This window comes from Lygodium microphyllum, chromosome 4 (genome assembly GCF_053477565.2).
Source record: "Lygodium microphyllum isolate KBCC chromosome 4, Lygodium_microphyllum_v1.1.10, whole genome shotgun sequence".
In the NCBI taxonomy this organism is placed as follows: Eukaryota; Viridiplantae; Streptophyta; class Polypodiopsida; order Schizaeales; family Lygodiaceae; genus Lygodium; species Lygodium microphyllum.
The window spans coordinates 7,060,313-7,072,787 of NC_141138.1; the positions used below are offsets into that span (position 1 = coordinate 7,060,313).

The window sequence follows — 12,475 nt, forward strand, 5'->3', positions numbered from 1 at the left end:
AAGAAGCAGAAGAAGAAACCAGAATCACCAGCCACGATGGCCAAGGCTGATGACAAGAGAGGAGCTTTCAGGGCTGGAATCGCCATTTAGTTGGGATAAGGGAGCTCTCTTTTATAAGCAAGCTTGGGGAGCATTGAAGAAGAAGAAGGAGAAGGAGGAGAGGAAGCAAGAAAAAGCTTCACAGTGGCGATCTGTTCTGCTTCCGTCTCCTCTCGCGGATTCAAGGCAACCTGTTCATCTTGCCTTCCACAACAAAGAAGAAGAAGATTAGTCTGTTCGTGAAAACGAAGGCGCAGAAATGAAGGAAAAGGAGGAAGCAGGAAAACACGCCTATGGCTGTCGCAAGAGCGGAAGACAGAGGCGGAGAAGATGTGGACATGGGGAACCCCAGATTCCAAGCCCTTGATGGCACACGAGGTGAGCGGAGGGTACCTGCAATTCTGCAAGGTCATCGTCCCTGCCCATTGTTACACCCCTTTAAAGCAGATTGGATGGAAATCTATATGCCCGTATACGAGCAGATGAAGGAAAAGATAAGGTTAAAAGAAAAGGAAAATAAAAGCCTCTAAGGTTAATTAACCCATTTGGTATGCCAGTTCATATGCAATACATATAAAAGAAAGTCAAAGCATTTGGTCACACGGGTGGGAGTGCTTCAAAGATGAATCTTAAGAGTGGGAGTAGTTATTGAAGATCTTTTGTGGGTTTTTCACCTTTTTGGTGTCAAATTGGTGGATTTTCAATGTTTCTTCTTCATGGAGATAGTGTGTCTCCCAAAATCAAAGTGTTGTGGTATTCATCCTTATCAGTGTATTAGTCAGTGATGGGTGTTTGGAATCAAGACAAAATATTGATGTGAAGAGATAGTGGTTGTTGAAGAAGTGGACAAATGATCCACGGAAGTGTGAAGAAATGAGAAGAAGGATATGATGTTTTTCTTGAAGCTTACAATGGAAGTTTACCATGGTTCTTTGGTTTGCGGGAGCTCACCAATTTAAGTGTGGGAGGAATGATAGCCTCCAATTTTGTCATCAAAAAGGCTAAAAGATTTGGGCTCTACATTGACAAGTTATTCATTTTATCAAAAATATTTGTGTTATTGTATCTAAGTTGTATTTCATTGATACACATTTATGCATTGTAAATGCTTGGCTTGGAGCTATAAAAGCCATTGCATATGTTCTTTTATTTTAAAAACCTTAGGAATCTTGCCTAGAATACATGCAACACATAAGGGCTTCAACCTTAGTCTTTTTGTATGGTAAAAAATATTTGATTTAATAAAGGTTCAAAAGGGTGCAATTGGGGTTCTTGGGAAAAAGTGGTTGAGGAGGTTGGAGCACGGCAGATTGTGGTGCCTCTTTAACTTCTCTCTTCCCTCTTTTCCAAAACTCTTTTTGTCCATCCTTCTTCTTGCTCTTTCTATGTGCTGCAACTATGGATCTTGAGTGTGTAGAGGAAGAGGAGGAGCCTCCTGATCTTGTTTCTTGATTGGTGAGGGTGTGTCTTGAGTCTTTTGTGTGTGTGTATTCATGGCAAGAGAGGCTTGTTTGCAGGTTTCATGGTGAGGAGCAAAGCTCCAAGCATATACTTTGCTGCTCGGTACCCTGGTTTTATGCTTTTCTTGAGTGCTGGGTGAGAGCCAGTCATGCATATATACACATTTTAGATGAGAAGAGAAGGAAGTTGGATCCTAAAGCATAGAACTATGTGTTCATTGGCTATTCTCAGGAGCGAAAAACATATAAATGCTTTGATCCATCAACATGAGAATCGTAAGCAGTAGAAATGTTATCTTTGATGAGTTGTCATCATGGTATGGTTCATCTGTTCCTATCCCACATGATGTACCTTCAGATCATGTATTTATTGATATTTCATCTCCCACTTCTCCCCAGCCCTCATAGGCTCTTTGCAGGCATTACTTGGCTTCATTGGACACCTTGTATGCCCCCATTTTTCCCCTTATCCTCAAGATAACCAGTAGGCACCAGAGTAGCAGCTTACATTTTTTTGCACATGTTTCAAAATCTGGCTCAAAAATCCCACTTTTTCTCATGTCTCGGGCACCCGAAACCCGATTTAGGCAAGGTAAGAATCTAACTTGGGGTTTTGGCACACTCGGACGCAATGGCGATATCAAATCTGCCAAATTTTAATTGTAGAATGTTCTGCAATAGATTTTAGTTGATTTACAACAAGAAAATGTCATGCTCTTAGCTTATGTGATGTTCCCGAGGCTTGGTATTTGATACCTAGATGCTTTGGGGATTTTTTTCCAATGTTTTGAGATGCTTTAGGACTTGGTTTGAGCTTCCATAGCTCGATTTATGCAAGGATTTACTGTTATACATTGTTTGCGCAACAAGGTTTTATCAGGGACGGCTTATGCATAATACTCTTTGTTGATATTTGGGTGTCTTGTTAGATGTATTGATACTTAGCCTCATCATGGTTTATACCCGAATATGCTATTTGAGAGCTATTGACCTTAATTTGGATGTGGTCACTTCATTGTTGGTTGGGATTTATGTACCTTGGTTGACAGGTTACTTTACCTCCAGTCTTGTTATGCCTATGGTCTACGAGTCCTCCCCGACTACTCGAGATGATATGTTGATGTATTTGGATGATGTCACTTTGATTTTTATGCTCTCGGATGCTTCTTGAGTAAAGCATAGAGCTCAATTCTTGGTTCACTATCATTTTCTTTATAGTTGGCATTTCACTTGACAAGGTTTATGTCACGTGCTACCCATTATGGGACTGATGTCTGATGTGGATGCTTTTGGGTTCCGACTGTAGTATGGTAGATGTTTGGGCTTGAATCAACTTGCATTTGAGCATTTTGTGGAGCAGGTTGCATTTGGTTGGCTTATCACTTATACATCTTGGATGCTATTTGGCCTTATGCTCCGATGTTATGGGTCCCTGTATGTTTAATTGATGCGGCATGTATTGAGTAGAGTTGCTTCATTGTCTTGGCAGATTTTTATTGAGCTTCATTGCTCATTGATGCTTGGTTATTTGCGGTTTAATCCTTGATCAGTGGACTTTTTAACAATGCTTGGGTTTAGCAATTATGGCTTTGTTGCTTCTGTGTTGCCTAGCTTCTATGGTAGTTGGGTTTTAGCCTATACAAGTTAGAGAGCAGTTGCTCTTGATGCTTACCCGGCTCTGTACTTTATCTACTGTCATGTCCTTTACAGAGCCACTTATTTGGATATTGTTGTAAAGATACTTGGGCTTCTCCTGGAGCTTGACCATTGCAGGATCTTATGCCACTTATCGGTCTTGCATTGACTTGGATGCTACTATGTGGTCTAATGTACTGCAAAGTCATGTTTGCCATTATGGTTATGGGCTAATTTCATGGCTGAATACTGTATGCTCTTTTGACAAATGTCCTATAACACTATATTAGGGAATTTGGGATTTCTCATATAGTTTGGGAATTCCCAATATAGTTAATATTGGTCACATGATCAAATCTTGTCCCCTTACTTGAAAGTGGAGTCTACCCTAATTACTATATAGGTTGTCTTTCCAAGTCCCACTTTGAAGCATGGGTTAAAATTTAGTCACATGGTCAATTTTTTACACTTTATTTGAAAGTGAAACTTGGGAGATTCCCAAATTCTCTAATATGGTATTCTATGCTTTACCTTACTGTGGTTGGTTATATCATACAGTTGTTTATGACTCTTCTTCATGTGGGAGCTTTTGCATCCTTGGTTGATGCATTTATGTCCTCCTGTCTATTGAGGTTTCATGAGCCTTTGCAGCATGCTTCTACCATTGATGTACTTGCAGATGATTGTATTCATGAGCAGGTTCTCTCCATTGGGACAGCCCTCGACTTCTTGAGCTCCGTGGATGCTATGGATAGCCCTATTCATGATGACTTGGATTCATTGTTGTCTTCTACAGGTTCTTTAGTTGTAGATGTTGGATGCTTCCATTGTGGAAAGCTTGGGCATGTTAAAAGAAAATGTTTTGGATAGATTAGAGAGTAGCAAGGACAAAGGCGGACTCGACATGAGCAGAGAGTGAGCAATGCAACAGGTGTTACCACTCTTACTAGTGGTGAGGTACATGCAGTTACCCATGATGATGTAGTGGAGCATGTACTCCTGTCATCTTGTTTCCCTACAACTTTCTTGCTCAGTGATACGGCCTACACCTCAGATTGGCTACTGGATTCTATGGCATCTTGTCATGTTACTCCACATAGAGCATGGTTCTCTACTTATAGGGATTTTGATTGATGCATTTCTTTGGGCCTTGAGAAGACTTATACTATTCTTGGTATAGGGGATATACACCTAGCTTTGCTTGATGGGACTTCTCTTATGATCCATGATGTATTACATGTTCCTATGCTTAGTAAGAGCTTGATGTCTATCCATCAGTTGCATGATGCAGGTTACTCTGTTTCTCTTCAGGATAGGTCATGGAAGATCTATCATGGTTTCTTGGTTTTGGCCAGAGGTTCTAGAGTTGGTTCTCATTACTCAGTGCATGTCTCTCATGTGGGAGATTCTATGGTTGCAGTTATTCGGATACCACATGCATTGTTATGGCATTATCGCTTAGGCCATATGCGCCACAGAGAGATGGAGATCTTGTCTCGTTCAGACTCATTGTTGCCTCTTATGTCACATGTAGATCTTGATGCTTGCCCTGATTGTCCTTATGGTCCTTACAGAGCCCCCTTGGCTTATGGAGATCGTGTGAGGCATGCTCCTCTAGATCTTGTCCATACTGTAGTATATGGGCCTATGCCTTCCCAATCACTTGGTGGAGCGTCATATTTTGTGACCTTTGTGGATCATGCTACCCATTGTGTTTGGGCTTTTCCCTTGTTATAGATTGAGGATGCCGTAGTTATGCTTGACATGTTTATGGATTTTGCTAGTTGCAAGCCTAGGTGCTTGCAGATGGATTATGAGAGTCATGTTATCTCTCCCAGCTTTCAGTCCTATTGTTAGCAATTTGGCATTAATTTCTTATGCCCACGGTATTATGGGATTGCTCACAGTATGTGTCTGACTTTACAAGCAAAGGTTGCTTCTATGCTTACCACAGCTGGGTTATCTTATGGCTTTTGGGCTGAGGCCCTTATGATGGCAGTCTACTTGCTTAATATGAGACCGTGTCTAAGTTTAGATGGTATTACACCACACGAGACATTGAGTGGTATGAGAGCCTCCTATGATTACTTGAGGATGTTTGATTGCCAAGAATTGGTATGTATGCCAGATATGCCTATGTCACACATATGTATCCTCCTTGGTTATGGGTATGGTGACTTTCAGGCTTATAGGTTATGGGATTTGGATGCCCAGCAGAATATATGCAGCCATCATGATGTCTTTTATGAGACACAGACATCTCTCAAGCCTCTTGATGCACGTTTAATGCACTTTATGGTTGATGCTACAGCCGTATGACAGTCTTCCGCTTCACTAAGGCCGCATAGTCTCTTGAGACCCCATCTGGGATGCTAGCCCTTCTTCTATGATTGACTTTGGAGAGTCTATGTGCTCTTAGCTGTCTCCTATATGCCATGATGATGCTATGTGTTACTCTGATGCTTATGCATTACAACCTTGCACTCATGAGTTGTGCTTGCTTCATGAGAAGCATTCTTCTTCGCTGTATGAAGCGTGGGATCGCTTGTCTCCTGGATGTCATGGACTTGGGGATGCTTGACTCTTCTTTCGCAGAGGTTCCCGCTTATTGCACAGCTCGCTTTTCAATTGGGAGTTGGGTGAGATTTCAAGATTCCTCACCTTGTCTCTTTTCCTTTTTTCTTTGTTTTCTCACTCCCTGGCCCATTGGCCTTTTAATGGGAGGTTGTTGGGGTAAATGGCTCTTGAGCTTGCCCATGTATAGTTTCCACCCATATTCTTTATTCATATATATGAGATAGTCCAATAAAGCTATCATATATCATTCTTGATAGCACCTACATTGTGTGTGTTTTTCTCTCTCGCATCTTTCTCTTCTCCTCCTTTTCCACTACCATTGCATTCCCTTCACCAATGAGCAGAATTATGCACTATGTCAAGGCTATGGTAGACTATGGACTCTTCTATGAGAGTGGTAAGCACTTCAAACTCATCAGATGTAGTGATCTATATTAGGTAGGTTTTCCATATGATAGACGGCCTACTAATGGATATGTATTTAGCCTTGGCAGTGAAATGATCAGCTAGAGCAGCATTAAGAAGCAACCCGACAATTACTCTTACTAGTATTGAGGTAGAATATAGAGGTGCCACATTAGCAGCATATGAGATTGCTTGGTTGCTGAAGTTATTGGCAGATTTGGATATGCAAGTAGATGCTCTAGTCACACTGTATTTTTATAAGAAGAGTACTGTACTTCTAGCTCCAAATCTTGTGTATCATGCCAAAATTAAACACATAGAGATACACTATCACTTCATAAGAGAGATGGTACTTAAAGGATCGATAGATCTTCTACATTTCAAAACTAAAGGCCAAGTAGCTAATATCCTTACCAAGTCACTAGGTAAATATAAGTTCAATAATTTTAGAGAGCTACTTAGGGTACAATGTCTTTCTTGAGCTTGAGGGGGAGTGTTGAGAGTCAAGCTCATCTTATCCCAACATTGATAGCTGTAGGTTGGCTATCACTAGTTAGTTAACTATGGTCAACATATACACCTATCTTATTATACTATTGTGGACTAAGTGTAGTGTGATACTAAGCAAGAATAATGGAAGAAAATGAGAGTACACACCTCTCTATTTCTACTCCACCCTTTTGCCTCTATTTCACCCCCACCTTCTAACATTTTCCACACACTCATTGAGGTAGATTTCACACCCATCCAAACAACTTTCACATATAGGAGCCTATGTTGATGTCACAATATAAGGCATGCCAAAAGGTGTCCACATGGGAAAAAGATTATTTGGCATATCCATGCTACCCAACTTGATTTTGAAGAAAAATTTGTGCTGAAAGAGATTTAAACTCATGCAGTAAATGATGTGTAAACCCCATATCCAATAAAGCAATCACATTTTCATGTTTTCAATTTGAACGTCAAATTTATTTACATTATAATTTGGGCTATACCAAAGGCAATGTTCGAATCACTTTTAATTTGAATATCAAATCTACCAAATGTAATTTCCAAATCACTACCATCATCCTGAACTTTGCACAAGCTTCAAAAGCTAGCATGATTTCAAATTACACCCTTCCACCCTTCACCTTTTTGTTAGGATTTTTTTTCTTTCTCCCCCCCCTCTCCCCCCTTGGGAGCAAGGATAGCATTGTTGTAGTAGCCACATTGTTACCACCATGACCTGCATTGGCCCAAAAGGGGGGCAGAGGTGGTGGGCAAAGGGCAAGGTCACAATGGCAACCATGGTGGTGGGGGGCAAAGCTCTCACTCTTGGTCGTTCTCTCTCTCTCTCTCTCTCTCTCTCTCTCTCTCTCTCTCTCTCTCTCTCTCTCTCTCTCTCTCTCTCTCTCTCTCTATGGACACTAGGGTCATATCACTGAGAAAACACAGCGGATGGGGCCTAAATCCAAGGTGATAGTAGAAATCATGTTGGCAGCAATAGTAGTAGTGATGGGAGGCACAAGCAATGTGTAAGAGAGACTATGAGGACTAGGGTTATGGTGATAGAGATGTCTCTCTCTCTCTCTCTCTCTCTCTCTCTCTCTCTCTCTCTCTCTCTCTCTCTCTCTCTCTCTCTCTCTCTCTCTCTCTCTCTCTCTCTCTCTCTCTCTCTCTCTCTGGGCAGATGCTATGGTCACGGTGTTGGGAAGAGAGCCACAGGTGCTAAGGTTTGTTAAGCATAGTAAAGGCTACGAGAGGCAAAGGCAATGCACAATAGAGATGATGACGGGGTTTTGAGGTGGCAAACAAGAGCAGGGGTTAGCAACACGGGTGGCACATGGCGCATGCAAAGAGAGAGAGATAGGGAAGGGACTCATAGCAAGGGTAGCACATGGCACATGCAAAGAGAGAGAGAGAGAGAGAGAGAGAGAGAGAGAGAGAGAGGAGAAAATTTATCATACTAGAGAGAGAGGGAGGGAAAGTAACGAGAGAGAGAGAGAGAGAGAGAGAGAGAGAGAGAGAGAGAGAGAGAGAGAGAGAACATAGAGAGAGGAAGGGATATACACACATGCACACACGGAGAGTGGAGGAAAATAAGAACAATTGGAGAGAGATTTAAATAGAGAAAATTCAAAGGGGAGAGAGAGCAGGACGGGGAGGGGGAGTGTTGGTGTATCTGAGAGAGAGAGAGAGAGAGAGTTTGTGTGAGAGGAGAAAAAAATAGAGAGAGAGAGGGTTGGGAGAGAGGGGAGAGGGAAATTTTATAGAGGGGGGGAAATGAGAGAGATATATATATATTTAAAGAGAGGGAAAAAATCAAAAGAAAGAGAAAATAAAGTTAAAATTTGTGTGTGTGTGTGTGTGTGAGAGAGAGAGAGAGAGAGAGAAGGGAGAGGAGTAAGTGAGAGAGAACGAAATAATTGTAAAGGGGAGGAGAGAGAGTAGAGATTCAATGAGAATTTGAAGAGAGCTAAGATAACAAATTGAGAGGTGTCAAGAAAGAGAAAAGAAAGAAAAAAATTGAGACAAAGAGAGCTAGAGAGAGGGAGGGAGGGAAGACGAGAGAGGGAGAAGTGAGAAGAGAGAGAAATAAGAAAGAGAAGTTCAAAATATATAGAGGTAGAAAGGGAGAAATTTGAAGAGAATTAAAAAAAGTTGAGAGATTTAAAGAGAATGAAATTTGAAATGAGAGAGAGAGAAAGAGAGACACAGAGAGAGAGAGAGAGAGAGAGAGAGAGAGAGAGAGAGAATGTATGCCTATGCACGTGAGTGAGGGAGGGAGAGGGGGAAAAAATTAGAGAGGGAGGGGGGAGAAAGATTTTTAAAGATAATTAAAAAAATTTAAGAGAAAATGAGAAAAAAATTTCAAGGGAGTGAAGAAAGAAAAAGTTGAGAGAGAGAGGTGAGGAGAGAGAGGGATAGAGATAGAGGTTTAAAGAGAAAATAATTTGGAGAGAGAGAGAGAGAGAGAGAGAGAGAGACATAGTATGTTTCATCTCTTCATCTCCTACCCACTAGCTAGATAGATTTGGAGCATTGTTTCCATGTGTGGACCTTAGTGACTTGGGAACAAATGTACTATCAGTATTGGGTCTTGGGCAAGATCCCTTCTTCCTCCGCTTTGCCATCAGATTATCTTTGCCTCTTCCATTTTCTCAAATAAATAGCTTTGGCACATTTGGCACACGTGTAATGCCGTCATTTTTATTTGGCCTCCAGCATTTGTGGTCATGTGGCTCATGTTTGAGGATTACTATTATAGCAAATCTCTTCCATGGTTTCAAATGACATGGTTCTCTGCGATGTGGCTACTTCTCGACTAGATATTGTTCACTCTACTTCTATTGTATTGTCAACATGATAGAAGTGTGCAAGGTTTTGGTAATGTTTTGGGATGACATGTGAATTGTTAGGATTTCTTGGTTGGCCAAAAGGCCTCCTTCATGCGACTTGTCACCTTTTAGTTTGGTTGGTATGAAGGCTTGATGTAAGTATCTCCATACATTATTAATATACACTTATTAACAATGATAGAGAGAGAGAGAGAGAGAGAGAGAGAGAGGGGAGAAGAGAGCAAGGAGGGAGAGGAAAAAAATTTGTAGAGGAAGGGAGAGAAAGGAAAAAGATTTGTACAGTGAAGAGAGATACTTACCAAATTTTAAATGAGGCGATAAAATGAGAAGAGAGAAAAGAAAGAAGTAAGACTTAGGAAGAGAGAGAGAGAGAGAGAGAGAGAGAGAGAGAGAGAGAGAGAGAGAAGGGGGAGGAAGATAAGAAATCTATCTATCTATCTATCTAGAGAGAGAGAGAGAGAGAGAGAGAGAGAGAGAGAGAGAGAGAAATTTTTTGAGATAGAGACAAAGGTGTTGTGGGGAGAGTGACTTAGAGAATCAAGAGACAAAGAGAAAAGTAAATTTACTTAGAGAGAGAGAGAGAGAGAGAGAGAGTGTGTGTGTGTGTGTGGAGAGAGTGGCCTAGTATTCCTTGCATGCGAAGTAGTCACGAAATGATAGTGTAAGTTATAGTTGTCCTGATTCTAGTGTGAAAGTTCATCATACACACTTCAAAAGAAGCACCTCATCTGTCTAGACTAGTGTGCATCAAGCTTGGATGTAGTCATCAAAGCAATAGCGACTTTGCATTTAGTGGTAAGACAAACCACCTTGCTAGTGCCAAAGCCATCCACTTCATTCATCACTACTCTAAAGTCATGTTTTGAGGCATGAATCTCAAAGCCGAAAGTTGCGAGATCCCACTTAAAGGGAGATCCCACTAGGGGAAAAAACGGCCTCTACAGCCTCAACCTCCTACAAAAGTTGTTGCAAAACATAGTTGTGAACGGACGAAAGGGTTCACCTCTTAGTGCCAAGTGGTGACATTGTAAGACTACCGAAATCGAAGAGCAGAAGTAGTTCTCTCTCAATTTACACACTAGCATTCAATCCTTCACACACTCGCTCGAATGGCTAATGCACATGGCACTTTCACGAGTATTTACCCTATAATGTTATTGCAGCTTGATGAGTCTCATATAAAAACAGACTCGTCCATGCAAGAAGAAATTGCTCAACGATGGCTCAATGCAAGCTAAACAATATAGCCAATTCAAGGACTTCTCAAATGCAACACACTCATTTGTTTTAAGGCAGCCATAATGAAAATTTAACTACTCTTCCTTCTTCAAAAAAGATAATGCAAAAATTGATATTAATGAAGAATAACTACTCTTATTCTAAATTCGATTCTATGTCCTGTTAAAAATTAGACACAAGGGACAACCTGACGTCACAAGATCACGGTAAGGATCTATCATCAACCTATACATGAACATTTGGTCTTTTGGAGGGGGAGGCGGTCGGGTTTTGATAAGCGCCACTACTTGAACGATGGTGCGATGCGATTTTCGTAAACCATGTATTCAGACATTAATTTAAGAATCGATCCGATGTACCGCAGGTAAGGCAGCACGCTACAATACGACAATGACACATGCCTGCCGACTTAAATCCCTTTTCATTGCTCTTCCAAGTTCCAACACTTACACGGTACACCTCTGTATATGATACGATTCGCATTCACAAAATGCATTAGTCATTTGCAATCGTGATTAACATAGACGCAAATCACCGGACTGACATAAATTAGTTTAGAGCTCACACATAATCAATGGTTGCCATCGCGGGACAGAGAGAGAGAGAGAGAGAGAGAGAGAGAGAGAGAGAGAGAGAGAGAATGCCCTGGTTCAAGGGGGTCATAAGACGGCAGTGAGGTGACGAGTGGCCTGCTGGGAGTGGGGTTGAGTTAAGGAGAGGATTGTGTTGTGGAGGGTATCGAAGCTCACGCCGCGCTTCAGTCTACTCACCTCCTTGCCCTTGTGTACCAGAATAACAGTCGGCACGCTGCGAATACCCATCCGCATGCTGATATCCTACACAGAGAACCCCGCGCCCGCCGCCCCCCCCCCGCCCACACACACACACACACACACACATCAATATACTGCCGCACTCGTGTTCCTGCCGCCGCCTGCGTATATGCAGAGAGAGAGAGAGAGAGAGAGAGAGAGAGAGAGACCTTGGTTTCCTCGGTGTCAAGCTTCACAAATATCACGCCTGGATGGAGCTTGGCAAGTTGCGCCATCGTTTCGTACATGCTGGGAGTATGTGGACTCCAAGACGCGTAGTACATCGTCACGACCTAATACAAAGCTCTAACGTCAATTGAGTGCAGAGACGGGAGAGAGAGAGAGAGAGAGAGAGAGAGAGAGAGACTCACAAGGTTGCCGAGCTTGATGGAATCCTCTAGTACTGCTATGTAAGCCCCTGAGGTGTGGCATTGGAGTATGTTATTCTCGTCTCGACTGCAGGTCTCCATCTCTCTGTGTGTCTGTGTTGACGTGCTCTTGTGGTCAATGGCGCAATCCTTCCCTGGGCTGTCGTATGAATTCGCTGGATTTCGTTTGGCAAGTGGACTGTTCGTTTGATTGGGATAGAGAGGGTGTGAGTGGCGTATGCTCTTTACACGTGTATGCCCCAAAAAGGCCAAATAGAGTAGAATCATCCCCAAGTCTCCAAAACCTTAAAGGACTAGCTTCCAAATTCCTAAAGCACCATCATGAGAACGACCTCCAACATTATCTAGGGCAATCCCCTATCCCTTCCCCATGTCACAATCTTAGGGCACATTATGGGCAGGACTTTCCAACCTTGCTTAGATGTCCCCCCCAGGAGACCAATCATAAATACATGTTTGTGTCACATGGGTTCAACATAAGGGATTTTAAAAATACCATTTTTACACATATTTTACATATAAAAGGGGTTACTTAATACAAATTGAATAGAAAAGGGTTATGTTTTATTAAGAAA

The 12,475-nt window shown here is 41.8% G+C and overlaps 1 protein-coding gene across 1 annotated transcript; it reads right to left on the minus strand.

The window, feature by feature from the left end:
* Window positions 1-11,084: 11,084 nt before the first annotated feature.
* LOC148036769 (thioredoxin H-type-like) lies at window positions 11,085-12,087 on the minus strand. Its single transcript, XM_087677188.1, has 3 exons — window positions 11,883-12,087; window positions 11,682-11,804; window positions 11,085-11,535 (listed from the first exon to the last, which is right to left on the minus strand). The coding sequence occupies exons 1-3, from the start codon at window positions 11,979-11,981 to the stop codon at window positions 11,359-11,361; spliced, it is 399 nt and encodes a 132-aa protein (XP_087533314.1). The 5' UTR covers window positions 11,982-12,087; the 3' UTR covers window positions 11,085-11,358.
* Window positions 12,088-12,475: the final 388 nt, after the last annotated feature.

Bases quoted from the DNA above. Each gene is read 5' to 3' on its own strand.
- LOC148036769 (XM_087677188.1), bottom strand. From the start codon at position 11,981: ATGGAGACCTGCAGTCGAGACGAGAATAACATACTCCAATGCCACACC. The intron at 11,805-11,882 runs GTGAGTCTCTCT...GCTTTGTATTAG, and splicing joins CCATCAAGCTCGGCAACCTT to GTCGTGACGATGTACTACGC. The intron at 11,536-11,681 runs GTCTCTCTCTCT...TTCTCTGTGTAG, and splicing joins TTGACACCGAGGAAACCAAG to GATATCAGCATGCGGATGGG.